Raw genomic sequence first — 15,011 nt, forward strand, 5'->3', positions numbered from 1 at the left:
CTTCTTCTTCTTCTTCTTCTTCTTCTTCTTCTTCTTCTTCTTCTTCTTCTTCTTCTTCTTCTTCTTCTTCTTCTTCTTCTTCTTCTTCTTCTTCTTCTTCTTCTTCTATATTTGTACTGGTTTTAACTTTCCCCTGTCTGTATATGTTTATTTGTACACCGCCCTGAGCCTTCCGGGGGAGGGCGGTATAAAAACCCAATAATACATACATACATACATACATACATACATACATACATACATACATACATACATACATACATACATACATACATACATACATACATACATACATATCCCCCTTTCTCTCCTGTAAGGAGACTCAAAGGGGCTTACAATTTCCCTTCCCTCCCCCCCCCCCACAACAAAGAGGTGGGGGTGGGACTGAGAGAGCGCCAAAGAACTGTGACTAGCCCAAGGTCACCCAGCTAACATGTGTTGGAGTGCACAAGCTAATCTGGTTCCCCAGTTAAGCCTCCACAGCTCAAGTGGCAGAGCGGAGAGTCAAACCCAGTTCTCCAGAGTAGTGCACACCTGCTCTTGACCACTACACCACGCTGGCTCTCCAGTCTGTAGTCCTTGTGAGCAGCTGCTGGAGCACCCTCTCCAAACTTCTTAAAATGGTAGCTCTCAAGACTGTTTTGAAGTGAACGACGTGACCCTGGAGATGGGTTCTGCATTAGGACAGCACTCGAGCTGTTGACAGGTTTGGAGAAGGGCTTCACATTTACAAATGAAGCAGAAAAACAGCCTTTGCAAGAGAACCACAATGGTCCCGGATACATTTCAGAAACAGGATTATCCTTTGCCAACTCCAAGATGCTTGAGCCTCACGTCTTCTTTCTCCCCTTATTTATCTAAACTTGTGAAGTGGATCTCAGATCACGCCAGATACGGAATGTTATTCATTATCCCGTCACCAAGCCTTTTTGGCAAGCCAACCCCCAAACCCTGTCTTGATTCTATTCTTGTTTTGTTTCGTCTTTCAGCGACGAGCCAGAAAGATGAAGTGCTGTTTCATCTCAGCGGGGCTGGTCGTCCTCCTGGTCATTGTCATTATCATCACAGTCTCTGTCAAGCGCTGAACCTGCCGAGGTGTTCACAGGTAAACCCTTTGTGTGAATTTTTCTAACTGTGGGTTGCGCGTAGAAGATAATAGAATTGAATGGTCCAAGGGGAGCACCATTGACGAAAACATCTCAGTCCCCATTAGTCGATCTCGTTAGACCAACAGCATTGTTGAAAAACGGGATGAAATAGATTTCAGACGTATGGCCTGAATCGTATTAAATCTCAGAATCGAAGGCCGTTTCTACACAGGCCCTGGGAGCGCTGGAGTGCTGGTGTACACGACACCAGCACCAGACTGGTGTCATACCCTTGTGGACTGGCTGCCCCAGCGCTCCTGCACCTCCGCAACAGCGCCTCTGCACAAGGCATGCCACTTTTGTTTTTAAAACGTACTTCCTCTTCCTGTGTCGCTCCATCAGGACATGGGGACACACACACACACACACACACACACACACACACACACACACACACACGTGGCCCTAGCAACACACTGGAGGGCAGGAGGTGTATCCCCTCATCCCTGTGGAGCGACGCAGGAAGAGGAGGTAAGTTTTAAAAACAAAAGCAGAGGACCAAAAAATGGCGCCTTACATCCGGTGCTGTTCACTCGGCACTGGGTGGAAGCCGCTGTTTTCTAAAAGCCTCGTTCGGTGAGCGAGGCAGCAGAACACCATTTTGCGGGGGAAAGATTGGGGCTGCCTCAATTTGTGAAGTTTCCCCTCCAAACAGCGTTTTTATCGAGCCGACACCGGTGGTTTTGGCCCATGCAGAAACAGCCTAAGCATCGTATTGAATCGTATTAAATCTCAGAGGCCCTTTCCACACCGCAACGGTGCGGGGGTGCGTCGGCATATACAATGCCAACACACACACCCGGGACCGTTCGCATGGACGGTCCCGGGAGGGTGGCAGGCAGTGGCGTAGCCTTCACACAGGCTGCGTCGTTGCTGAATGCTTACCTCGTCTCCTGGCTTCTAGCTCGTCGCAGAGGCCAGGAGACACGCCCCCGTAGGCTGGAGTGACGGCTCTGGAGTCGCAGGCCAGGGGGCGTGCCCCTGGCCTCTGCGACGAGCCGGAAGCAAGGAGATGAGGTAAGCGTTATGGGATGGTACGGGAGAAATGGCACCTTCCAGCAGCTCCTGTTCGCACGGCAGCGGTTGGAAGCCGCTGCTTCCGAAAAACCTTGCTGGGGGAGCGAGGTTCGGAAGCAGCGTCTTTGCTCCGCTCGGGGGTTGCGAGGCCAGCACTGCTGTGATGCAGCAGCAGAAGCCGTGCGCCCCCCCCCCCCCCCCGGAACACTGCTTTTTAGCTCTTTACTGCCCATGCGGAAAGGGCCAGAGTCCCCGGTTAGTACCTGAAGTCCAGAGTCCCTGCATAGAGGCCAGCAATGGCAAGCCACCTGTTTTCATTTATTTCCTCGAAAACCCTACGGGGTCATCATAACTTTGCTGCAACTTCCCAGCACTTTTCACCAAAAAAGAAGAATTCCTTGTCTCCATCCTGAACATATTACCCAGAGGGGAGAATAAGTTCTCCATGTTCACTTTCCTTAGGTTAAAATTCATTTTTTAAAATTAATTTTAAGAAATAAAATCAAAATAGTGAAGTTACAGATATAACATTCTTCACTACCGACATAGAAAAGGAAAAACAAAAACAAATGCACAAATGTACAAAAGACAAAAACTAATTAGCTAATAAGAAATATAAACATTTCTCCAAATTTTATTGCAGATGACTTTGCATCACCCATAGAGTAGTTCGTAGTGGCGTTTGTTGGAGTTTGTTGTGAGGGGGGAAGGGCAAGGAGATTGTAAGCCCCTTTGAGTCTCCTGCAGGAGAGAAAGGGGGGATATAAATCCAAACTACTACTACTCCTCTTCTTCCTCTTCTTCTTCTTCTTCTTCTTCTTCTTCTTCTTCTTCTTCTTCTTCTTCTTCTTCTTCTTCTTCTTCTTCTTCTTCTTCTTCTTCTTCTTCTTCTTCTTCTTCTAAGTTGAGGCAGCGTTCTCATATTTCTGGTAATTTTTAATTCTGTATCAAATATGTAATTCTTATAATACCAAAAAATAATAATAGAAAAAGAGGAGCAACTAAATGAAACAGGGATATATATTCCATTACCATTCTTCTATTCTGGTTTCTAATTATTCTGTTCTAATTGCTATGAACAGTCTAATTATTTCCGTTTATTGGTGCGATACAATTTATTGGTATTTCATCATGTATTCATGAAAAAGAGTCCATATCTTCTTGAATTTTTCTTTCTTTTTTTTCCCGAAACCCAAAAATTACCTAGAAAAGTTACCCAGGTCTAGTTCCAGCTCCAATGTTGTGCGTCTCAGGAGCTCTCCTTGGTCCTGAAATGACTCTCAGTTGGTTATGTGCATCTGCAACCTGTTACTTGCTAGGAGTCTTCTCTGCTTTACTGCTTCTCACGTCTAGTTTCCGCCTTGATTTGGTGAACTGTCCCGGAGGTTTGCTCACCACTTCTGTGGGCATTTAACCTGTGTGCTAGGAGACTAACCTCTTCCTTCCATCCCAAGGAACATTTCAAAAAATCAGAACTGAACCAATTGCTCATCAAACCGAACCAAGAAAACCTCTCACGGTGCTCGACTTTCCTTAGCGATAATTTGTCTAAAGTACAGTTGAGACCACTGCAGTCCATAATGTAGGACTGATTCTTCACCTCAGTGAACAGAGAGGGGCCAGATGTGCGGGATATTGAGAGTCCCTTGCCGCTTCTGTGCAACCCCCTCTCTTTCGAGCAAGCCGCTTTCTCCCCTGGCGCAACTTTGAAGAGTCAAAAAAGAGCCCTAGAATCACTCCTGGAGATGTTTGATCCGGCTCCTTCATCCTTGCAGGAGTGACCTAGAGAGGCATCTGAGACTAGAACGGCAGAAGCTGTTAAACTGGATGGGTAATTGTTCCCCGAAAGATTGGCAAGGCGTCGATATATTTATTCCTTCAGGCACAGCCTGATTCTTGTTTTTGGCAGGATGCAGTAGCAACCTTGAGATGCGTAAAGTCTTCTTTGTTAGAGTGAAAGCTAAAATGTGGCTCATGCAGCTTTTTAACCACGGTGATCGCTAAGGTTAATTTATAATGATTAAAATGTTGACATCCGAAAGACATCCCCAGTGATGCATGTGGTAAAATTAAAGAGGGGAAAGCTCCACAGCTCCAGGATACCAGTCTTTAGGTTCCCAACCCAGATCCATACAGCTTTTATACTGGATTTTAACGTCTTCGAAAACCCTGACAGTCAGGGGATGCTATCTAGATGACTAAGATACAGTTTAACTCCAACAGTGGCGTAGTGGTGAAGAGCAGGTATACTCTAATCTGGAGGAACCGGGTTTGATTCCCCGCTCTGCCGCTTGAGCTGTGGAGGCTTATCTGGGGAATTCATATTAGCCTGTGCACTCCCACACACGCCAGCTGGGTGACCTTGGGCTAGTCTCAGTTCTTCTGAGCTCTCTCAGCCCCACCCACCTCACAGGGTGTTTGTTGTGGGGGTGGGGGGGAGAAGGGAAAGGAGTTTGTCGGCTCCTTTGAGTCTATTCATAGGAGAGAAAGGGGGGATAAAAATCCAACTCTTCTTCTACTCTTTTTCTCCAATGTAAGTGCTTGAAACTGTATATCAATGCTGCTACAAGATACATGTAACCAGTCTGCTTTATGTTACCACTGCCGTCTAAGGCATTCTTTCCTTAATCTTTACTTTATGGCTTCACATGCTCTGTAGATAACTAGGCTTCCCCCTGACACCCTGGTCTCATGAGATATGTTGTAGTTTCCATTGTTCCGTGGGGGCAGGATGCCAGGTGGCTCTCTATCACTATCTGTTGCCGATCTTGAGGTGCCTTGACTCTGCAAACTCTTTATTTTGAACTTCTTGGGAAAACAGGAGGGGGGACTGGCAACAGGGATAAAGGGGATGGCAAAGACCACATTTGGTTCTCTGAGCTTATCAATAAACACTGCTAATCAGCAACACAGAGATTCAGAGGTTGGCACTGGGATTCAGAGGTTGACTGCCTCTGACTGTGGAGGTTCTTCTTTAGTCACCACGTTTGGTAGTCACCGATAGACCTCTCCTCCATGAATTTGTCTAATCCCCTTTTAAAGCTGTCCAAGTCTGTGGCTATTGCTAAATCCCCTGGCAGCAAATTCGCACTTTAATCACTTGCTGTAGGAAGAAGGAGAATCAATTGCTCAGTTTTGGAGCAAGACAGATAAACGGCCTGATTCGGCATACAGCATCTTCACCTTGTCTCATCTGCACAACCTACCAAGAGCAGGCCAGCCCCCAGGGGCATAACGAGGCAGCCCCGGGCAAATTGTAGCCCTGGGCAAAACCTGAGTTGGAAGCCCCCCCCCCCCATGGGCGGCCACTCCACCACGACCAAATTTTTTTTTGCACCAGGACATTGGTACCTGCAGGGGGTGCATTTTTAGACATAGCAGCACCAAAACATCAGCATATCATCAGGAGACTGCCCTAATGATACCCCAAGTTTGAATTGCAAGGTTGGTTCAAGGGGAGCCCCAATTATGGACCCTCAAAACTGTAGCCCCCATCTCCTATTAGCTCCCATTGGAAACAATGGGGGATAGGGGCACCCCCTTTGGGAGTCCATAACCTTGGACTCCCTGAACCAAACCTCACCAAACTTGGGGGGGCAGCATAAGGACAGTCTCCTGATGATACGCGCTGAAATTTTTGGTGCCGCTAGCCTAAAAACTGCACCCCCTGCAGGCCAAAAATGGAAAACCACTAAAATACCCCAAAACGAACCCAGCATTTTGATGCCCCCCACAAGGTGATGCCCTGGGCAGCTGCCCACCTTGCCCAATGGGCATTACACCAGTGCCAGCCCCATGGATGAAAGAAATGGCCCTCCAAGACCTGGCAAACTGCTTTGCCTTGGCAGATTTGCGACCCTTTCCCGTGCCGCAATTCCCCACTGGCAAACGTCAGGTGTGCGGGCTGCGGTTCTAACCCCGTTGCTCTTTCGCGCTTCTCCTTTGGTATGCCTCAGGCCGAAAGACGGAGCATCCTGTTTCTAGCAGCGTGGCGAATTCCATCTGTTTGCGACTCCCTTCCCCGACCCACTTCTCTTCAGGAGGACGGATGGTAATGCACTGCCCCAGCCTCGGCGATTCCCATCTGCGAGGAGATGTTGAACGGAGCCATAATTCAGACTAACGAACGTTGTAAATAAGGGCAGAACACGGCCAGCCCCGTTCCGTGGAATTGCTCTTGCTTTGCAAATTGATGCCACGGGGCCAGTTTTGCTTATTGGCTCTCTGTTTTTTTACCTCCGCCTCGTACGTTGCTGAGTGGGTGAGAGAGCGGGCCAGACTGCAGAGCCATTTCCCCCGTTGGAGCCAGAGGGACCTGGTCATATTTACCAGCTGCCAATCACCGGACAGAAACGAACACCGCATTGGCCAGTAAGCTTGGCCCCCTTATGACAGAGAACCCGCCCCAGGCCAACAGGGAGGGGAAATTGCAAATGCACTTTTCAAAAGTTTCATATCCTCTTGGTTCCTTTTTAAAATTCATTTCCCTTCATCGCCATCCATCCCCTTTTTGCAGCAAGCAGAGCTTTTTTTATGACTAGCCTCTGGAAATCTCTTGTGTTAAGTTTAAATTCGCTCTGATTGTAAAATACAGAAGTCCCTTTGAGATTTCAGCCGGGGACGTGCAAATCCATCCTCTTTATTTCCAGAGTTAGTTCAAGCTGGTGCTGTAGCTATCGGATGCATTCCAACGTCGATCTGAATAATTCCTTCTCATTGTAACTGTACTATCTATTTTTAATTTGTTTTTAAAACAAAAGTTTTTTAAAAAAATCCGCATATGCCTGGTTCACGGTTCACAGTGTAGGCACACCTACAACCTCGTTAATTCATGAAAATTGGACGCGTGTAGAACAGTGATGGCGAACCTTTTTGAGACCGAGTGCCCAAATTGCAACCCAAACCCCACTTATTTATCGCAAAGTGCCAACCCGGCAATTTAACCTGAATGCTGAAGTTTTAGTTTAGAAAAAACGGTTGGCTCCCTCTTCCTCCACCCCACCTGCTTGAGCAGGGGCCAGCCTGCTCTAGCCTCCAGCAAGTCCTGTGCACACTGCTCTGTGCCTCTCTAGCATCTCTACCTCCTCTGCACCCCCTCCTCTGGCAGCAGCCACCCGGAGCACAGGCACCAGGCTCACTAGCCGAGTCCTCCCTTCTCACCGCCATGCGCGCACATCGTGCTCAGTGGCCCAGGCCAAACTAGATGTGTGTGTGGGGGGGGGGGGTGATTTTCCACTCCCCACATGACGAACTCTGTATGCGCGTGCCCACAGAGAGGGCATCGAGTGCCACCTCTGGCACCCGTGCCATAGGTTCGCCATCACTGGTGTAGAACAAGGTTTTGTCGAAGGCTTTCATGGCCAGAATCACTGGGGTGTTGTGGGGTTTCCGGACTGTGTGGCCATGTTCTAGTAACATTTTCTCCTGACGTTTCGCCTGCATCTGTGGCTGGCATCTTCAGAGGATCATTATGGTTCGCCAACATAACGCCCAAGGGTATAATGCCAACTGCCAGTACTTTCACAGCACCTACCCAGCTTTTCAGAAAGAGCGGGGGGTCTTTGTAAGTTCAGATTTGTGATTAGCTGCCCTGATTCAAATGAAAAAGCTTTTCACTGGAGGTTCAAGAGAACGGGTAAGTTCCCAAGTCTCTGGTTCCGTTCCATTCCCTTCTCTTTTTATTTATTTATTTATTTCTGAGGCTTTTATACAGCCCCATCCCCGAAGGGCTCTGGGCGGTGCACAGCAAACAAAAGCAACAGTACAAAATAGTTAAAATATTTAAAGCATCAATAATTAATAATTATCAGGAAAATGAAAATAAGAGTGGGTCCAACATCCTAATTTCAAAATTTCCTCCCCCCCCCCCAGAGGGAGGCATGAGGGCCTCGGTAGATGACCAGTGACCCAGATGTCAGGGTCAAACGAGGACCAAACAAGGAGCCAAACGGGGGGGGGCACCACATCAGCAGCCGGTACCTCCAAAGGCCCGGCGGAACAGCTCTGTCTTACAGGCCCTGCGGAACTCACCAAGGTCCCGCAGGGCCCGGACAGCCGGAGGGAGAGCGTTCCACCAGGCCGGGGCCAGAGCCGTAAAGGCCCTGGCCCGCGTGGAGGCCAGCCGCATCATTGAGGGGCCAGGGACCACCAGTAAGTTGGCCTCAGCCGAACGGAGAAGCCGTACAGAGACTTTATTTATTTATTTTAGATCCCCACCTATGATACTTTTATAAAGCGGCAAGGTCATGTGCTTGACTGCTAAAGACCGGGGAGCCCTGATATGGACATCTGAAATGACTGAGCCAGATTTGCCCAATTGAAGTCAGTTCCAACAAGGAACACTTCTCTTGTACTAATACAGGAGAGTGAACCTAATTACATTCTGTTACATGACCCTGTGAAGAAGCCATACTGAGACAGATGATAATTTATGTAGAAGACGAAGAAGAGTTTGAATGTATTTTCCACCTTTCTCTCACAACCACTACACCACGCTGTCCCAGAGGCGTAGCTAGACCAGAGTGCGCCCGGTGCACCCTCTGGCTTTTGTGCTCCCCCATGGCGCCCCCCCATGCACCCCCCCACTTACTTTTAGGAAAGGAGCAGGCCGGAGAAGAAGGCCGGAAGCCTGCCTGCGTTGCCTGGGCCTGGTGGGAACTACATTTCCCAGGAGCCCCTGGGAAATGTAGTTCCCACCAGGCTGTGCTGGCAAGCTTCTAACCTGCTCCATCCCTAAAAGTAAGTTGGAATAATCTCGCGCCCGATGAGCTGCAAGGGGGTGCCACGGGGGGGCGCCGCAGGGGGGCACGGGGGGAGGGGGGGTTTTCCGCCCCATGTGACTAGAAAAGGTGCGCCCGGTGCGTCGCGCACCCCCTGTCCCCTGGTGGCTTCGCCACTGCGCTGTCCTATTTTCAACTCTGACCGGCAGCAGCTCCTCAAGTTTACTTGATCAATCTCTGCCACCTGAAATCCATTAATTGAACTTGGGATCATCCGTACTCAAAATTAGTGCTCTCCCAGAGAGCCATAACCCCACACTTTTCGAAAACATTCTCATTGTGATTCTTATTTATTGATAATGTGACTTCAAGGACTACCCCCCCCCCCTTCAAGGACTTCTCCTCCCTATGAATCACTGTTCTCCAGAACGGCATTGGACCTACATATCTGAAGGACGCGTCTCTCTGTATTGCCCCGCTAGGTCCCTCCGTTCTTCGGAGGAGTACCTGCTGGAGATCCCTGGCCCCAAAACGGATCTGACTGGCCTCTACAAAAGCCTGACCCCCACCTGGTGGAACAGGGTCCCTAAGGAGATCAGGGCCCTGCGGGATCTGCTGAGTTTTGGCCAGCCGGATTAGCCATCGGATCCTCATATCATCCAGATTTCCTGTGGGACAGGGTGGAGAGGGGGGGGGAAGTCGCCATCATTAGTTATATTAATCTGTTAGTTGCTAATTTTAACTATTATATGCTGTTTTTATTGAGAGTTTAAATCGATGCACACCGTCCTGAGCCCCCGGGGGAGGGCGGTCTAAAAATATAGCAAATAAATAAATAAACAAACCACGTCTCGTTGTCAGCCCTGTTTAGGTTCTGCAAACTGAGAGCCAAACTTCCCTTGTAGAGTCCATTCCTCTCACCTTGGGGGCTGGGGCACCCCCTTTGAGGGTTCATAACTTTGGACTCCCTAAACCAAACTGCACCAAACTTGGGGGGGGGGGTCCCATAAGGACAGTTTCCAGATGATACCCTGAAATTTTGGTGCCAATACGTCCAAAAATGCGCCCCCTGCAGGAACATTCCAGAAATGTGCCCAAGAATCTTTGTTCTGCATTGAGTTTTCTGTATTGCTGTCAATGGGGGTTGCAGGCGGGGGGGGGGCACATTTCTGAAGGCACAGTCTCAAAACTTTCAGGATCTCATCAGTAGACTTCCCTGATGATACCCCCCAGGTTTGGTGCAGTTTTGTTCAGGGGGGCCAAAGTTATGGACCCTCAAAACTGTAGCCCCATCTCCTGTTCGCTCCCATTGGAAACAATGGGGGATGGGGCACTCCCTTTGGGAGTCCATAACTTTTGACTCCTTGAACCAAACCTCACCAAACCTGGGGGGTAGCATAAGGCAGTTTCCTGATGATACACTGAAACTTTGGTGCTGATATGTCTAAAAATGCACCCCCTGCAGGCACCAATGTCCTGGTGCAAAAAAAAATTTGGTCGTGGTGGAGTGGCTGCCCATGGGGGGGGGCATCTAACTCAGGTTTTGCCCAGGGCTCCAGTTTGCCTCATTACGCCCCTGCCTTGGGTCTCCCTCTCCTTGCAGAGGCTATTTTCTCCATCTCTAAGTATTTTCCCTTCTGCTCTAACAAAGCTGGTCTCATTTTGCTTTGGTTCTTTGCATCCTGACTTCTTCTCGACAACTTCTGACTGAGATATAAGAGCTCAGAGATCTTCATTCTGACTTGCCTCTTGGGAAAGGAGCTGGGATGCTTGAAAGCTGCTCGGCTCAAATCCACAGTTCCGAAGCAGGCTAAATTTCCACATTGCCAGTAGCCCATCCTTTCTGGCTTCCGCTGCTCCTCCACATCCATCGCACAGATCCTGATCGAATGCTGTGTGAAGCATTTATCCTTCCCAAGTCTCACTGCAGAGATCCCCTGCCGTCATAGCATCAGCATATGCCATTTATGTATCTAAATCGGTAGGGGGGTTTCTTATCAGCAACTACCCCTCTTACTTAGGGCATGAAGAAAGGCACAGAGTTAATGAAAAATATCAGTATGAAGGAGGCATGAGAAAGAAATTACCTGTCTTAACTTCGATCACCATTTTTCCTGCTTTTTTTTGGTCTGCAAATGCTGTGAAATTTGTATCATTTCCATGTTAACTACTACCTGCAGGTTAAAAGCATTATTTCATGCACTCGAGAATGGTCTAGAGATGCTTGAACAACTCAAGGTTGGCTTACTTCCTGTTTAGTAGTGTGTCAATTTCCTCGTTCGAACAATAACTCACTTGATGGGTTCAAGTATTTTATTGAAGACATGAGAAAGGCAACAGAAGACAGTTCTGGCAAAATGGCGCCAAAACTGTTGATAATAAGTTGGTAGGGGGGTTCTTATCGGTAGGGGGTTTCTAAATCGGTAGGGGGTTTCTTATCAGCAACTACCCCTCTTACTTAGGGCATGAAGAAAGGCACAGAGTTCATGAAAAAATCAGTATGAAGGTGGGATCCAGCAGGTTCTCACCAGTTCCCAAGAGTGGGTTACTAATTATTTGTGCGTGCCGAGAGCGGGTTACTAATGGGGTCTGCTTTTCCGTTAGAAATTCCATTAGGTCCAAATATCACAAAGTCCTGTTGTCTCCTATGTGGCTGGTAAGCGAAGGTAGAAAACGGGATAATTCTCCCTGTTGGGCTGTTTTAAAAACATGTTTTAGAAAGATGGCAAAGTTCCTTGTTTAAGGAAAGCATCCTTCTTTTGATTTCTAGAAACAAAATTAAGTATTTGAAAGTATTAAGTATTTGACAGGCAGTCAATTAGAGGAGAAGTCGTTGTTTCTGTTGGCAGTAGACGATAGGACTTGCTATGATGAGTTTAAATTATGAACAGAATGATACCAGCTAGAAATTAGGAACTTTTTTTAACAGTAAGAGTTTTTTACAGTAACAGAGAAATTATTAATGCCCCATCCCCGGAATGCCTGGCCATGCCCCCGTCGTGCCCCGCCCATCCCCATTGGCGCTACGCCACTGTTTGAATCCCATCACCATGGAAACCTGTCACTAAAAACTTTGGATCCCACCACTGTGAAGGAGGCATGAGAAAAAAATTACCTGTCTAACTTCTATCACCATTTTTTCCTGCATTTTTTTTGTCTGCAAATGCTGTGAAATTTGTAACATTTCCATGTTTACTGCTACCTGCTCCCAGAGACCTGTGCAGGTTAAAAGCATTGTTTCGTGCACTCGAGAATGGTCTAGAGATGCTTGAACAACTCAAGGTTGGCTTGCTTCCTGTTCGGTAGTGTGTCAATTTCTTCATTCGATCAATAACTCACTTGATGAGTTCAAGGATTTTATTGAAAACATGAGAAAGACAACAGAAGACAGTTCTGGCAACAGGGCGCCAAAACTGTTGATAATATGTTGTAGCAAATCCCCACCCCTGTATGTGAACCAAGACAGTAGGAAGAGTCCCGTCCAAGAGTACATCCCAACCACAGAGCTCCAAGGCCAGAGAAACAGATAAGCAGCACCTGCAAAAGCTAAAGCCCTCCCCAACAGTCCCCCCTCCCAGCAAATAGCAATCCTGCCACAGTGGCGATCAGGAAGCCGATTAATTGATGTGCCTTTCAGCCAATCACAGTATGTTTGTGTGTATTTGTAACCTCATTCTGTGGGTTCTGTGGGGCAGTACTCGGAAGGAGTTGCAAAGAACTAAATTTAAACAAAACAGTTTACTTCTCTTAACAAATAACACGTTAAAAACATTTAACATTTACACTTTACAGTCCTGTTAAGTTTGCATTTTCAAGTCCTTATGTTTACAGTCTACTGATATTGCCAAGTCCAGTTCTTCTTTGCTGGTGGTTGGTTTTGAAGACTTCAGCGGGATTCAAGATGGTGAACGGGATTCAAGATGGTGAAGGTTCCCAGAAAACTCTCACCATGTACATACAAAAAAACCCTGAAACAATAAATTCTAACATTTACAATATAGCAAAAAAATAAACTCCCTTCCCACTAGTTCCCAACAACATTGCAGTTACCTTAAACAAGGTGTTAAGGGCTTAACACAGGGGTAGGGAACCTTTAACACTCAAAGAGCCATTTGGACCCGTTTTCCGCGGGAAAAGAAAACACTTGGAGCCGCAAATAATTTTTGACATTTAAAATAAAGATAACACTATATATATAGGGGGGTTTTTTTTACCTTTTACTCTGCTCATTCTGAGAAGTGCATGGATGCACCTGCCCTGTTGCCTGCAGGGTGGGCAAGGATGAAGCCGGCGGCTCGGCCTCACCGGCCACCATGAAAGCGCCCGCCCTGCTCCAATGGGGCAGGCAAGAGGGGAAGCCCGCGGCGTGGCCCAGCCGACCGTGGGCAGTTGGTGCGCCCGCCCTGCTGCCTGCAGGGCAGGCGAGGATGAAGCCGGTGGCTCGGCTCGTGGAGCCACAGTGCAAGGGCAGAAGAGCCACATGCGGCTCTCGAGCCGCAGGTTCCCTACCCCTGGCTTAACATAATCAATCAAGGTCCCAGCCTGGTAGCCTTGCTACAACAACCTCATGAGTTCTGCAGCATTCTCCTTCTTTTCAGACTCCACTCCTTTCTGGGTCATCCCATTCTTACACAGGGGTTACATATTCTTGGGCAGAAGCCGACCCCCAGCTGATTAGGGATCCTTCAGGAGTTCGCCTGCATTTTCCTGCTGAGTATATTTTGCTCTGTAACCAGGGAAGATTTTTAGTGGGGAGTAATGAGGACCTGACATGCACCCCGATCCGCTGGAAGTCATGTTTTTCTCATCCCACATCCTGGAAACTTTATCCCCTCCCAGCCCTTCTGTGATACAGAAAATCTAGCGTACTGGGGGCAGAGGGTTCTGCCATGCTGATTTCCCTTCCCTTCTTTCCACCCAAAGCTGTCCGCTCGGGCTGCAGAAGACAGGAGAGAAATGAGCACTTTCTCCTCTCCCTTTGGCAATCCAGGGAGTAAAAGCTTTGCTTCTGTCCCCCAGAGGGTCCCCGGTTCTATCCCCAGCATCGCCAGTTAAAGGGACCAGGCAGTAGGTGATGCGAAAGACAGCTCTCTGAGATCCTGGAGTAGACAATACTAGACATGACCAAGGGGCTGATGCTGTAAAAGGCAGCTTCTTGTGTATATATTTAAAACTGTGAAGTTGGAAGGGAGCTACAGTTTTGCGGTGTCTGGAAAAACTCATAGAACTGTACACAATATTCCAGGTGAGGTCTAACCAGAGGTGGGATCCCACAGGTTCTCACAGGTTCCGAGAGTAGGTTACTAATTAGTTGTGTGTGCTGAGAGGGGGTTACTAATTGGTGATTTTGCCCGTTATTTTTGCCTTAGTTATGCCCCTCCTCTCAGCAGTAGCGCGCAGAACTTGAAGCAGTCTAGCAGGAGGTGCACTGGCGTGCGTGGCAGCCTGCGCCTGCGTGCATTCGTTTCCCGCCCAAGGATCGGCGCAGCGGCTGCGTCCTTGCCACAGCCTCGCCCAGGAATGCCCCGCCCCCGGAATGCCAGGCCACGCCCCCGTCATGCCCCTCCCAGCCCCATTGGTGCTACGCCACAGTTTGAATCCCCCCACCATGGGAACCTGTTACTAAAATTTTTGGATCCCACCACTGGGTCTAACCAACGCAGAACAGAGAAGTACAATCACATCCCTCAATCTAGAGACACTGTAGCCCTATTGATACAGCCCAGAATCGCATTGGCTTTCTTGGCCGCCGCATCCCCTTTGGCTTTACCCTTCTCTTTGGAACGGCCACCTGGGAAAAGATACTCTGCTTTGGCCTCCTTCAAAGCCCCGTTTGTGCATTTCCCCGTCAGCCTTCTTATCGTCCGCCTGCATGTTCTGGAGGCAACAGCCCCTCATTTCGGTGTTTCCGAGAAGCGGCTCTGGGGGATTTTTTTTTCCCGCCCCGTTCCTCCCAAATCTGGCATTATCCATCACATTTAGCATGCAAATCCCTCCGCCCTCCTCCTCCTCCCTGGGCCTCCTTTGAAGTATCCCCGGAGCTCACCCCAATGCCATCGTTTTGCAATTCCATTTAATCAGGAGGCTTGGGAAAAGGACTGTCGCATCCACACGGGAGTGAACTCGG

At 48.4% G+C, this 15,011-nt stretch overlaps 1 protein-coding gene across 2 annotated transcripts in view; it reads left to right on the plus strand.

Annotated features, from left to right (window-relative positions):
* The window catches only part of TSNARE1 (t-SNARE domain containing 1), a 149,257-nt gene that overhangs the window by 86,133 nt on the left and 48,113 nt on the right, over nucleotides 1–15,011 (plus strand). For both annotated transcript variants that reach the window (XM_048507934.1, XM_048507935.1), the window contains exon 3: nucleotides 990–1,105. In XM_048507934.1, coding sequence (XP_048363891.1) covers nucleotides 990–1,085 — 96 coding nt within the window. In that variant the 3' untranslated portion in view covers nucleotides 1,086–1,105. The remainder of the gene's footprint in view (nucleotides 1–989; nucleotides 1,106–15,011) is intronic.

Source organism: Sphaerodactylus townsendi, linkage group LG09, assembly GCF_021028975.2.
Source record: "Sphaerodactylus townsendi isolate TG3544 linkage group LG09, MPM_Stown_v2.3, whole genome shotgun sequence".
NCBI lineage: Eukaryota > Metazoa > Chordata > Lepidosauria > Squamata > Sphaerodactylidae > Sphaerodactylus > Sphaerodactylus townsendi.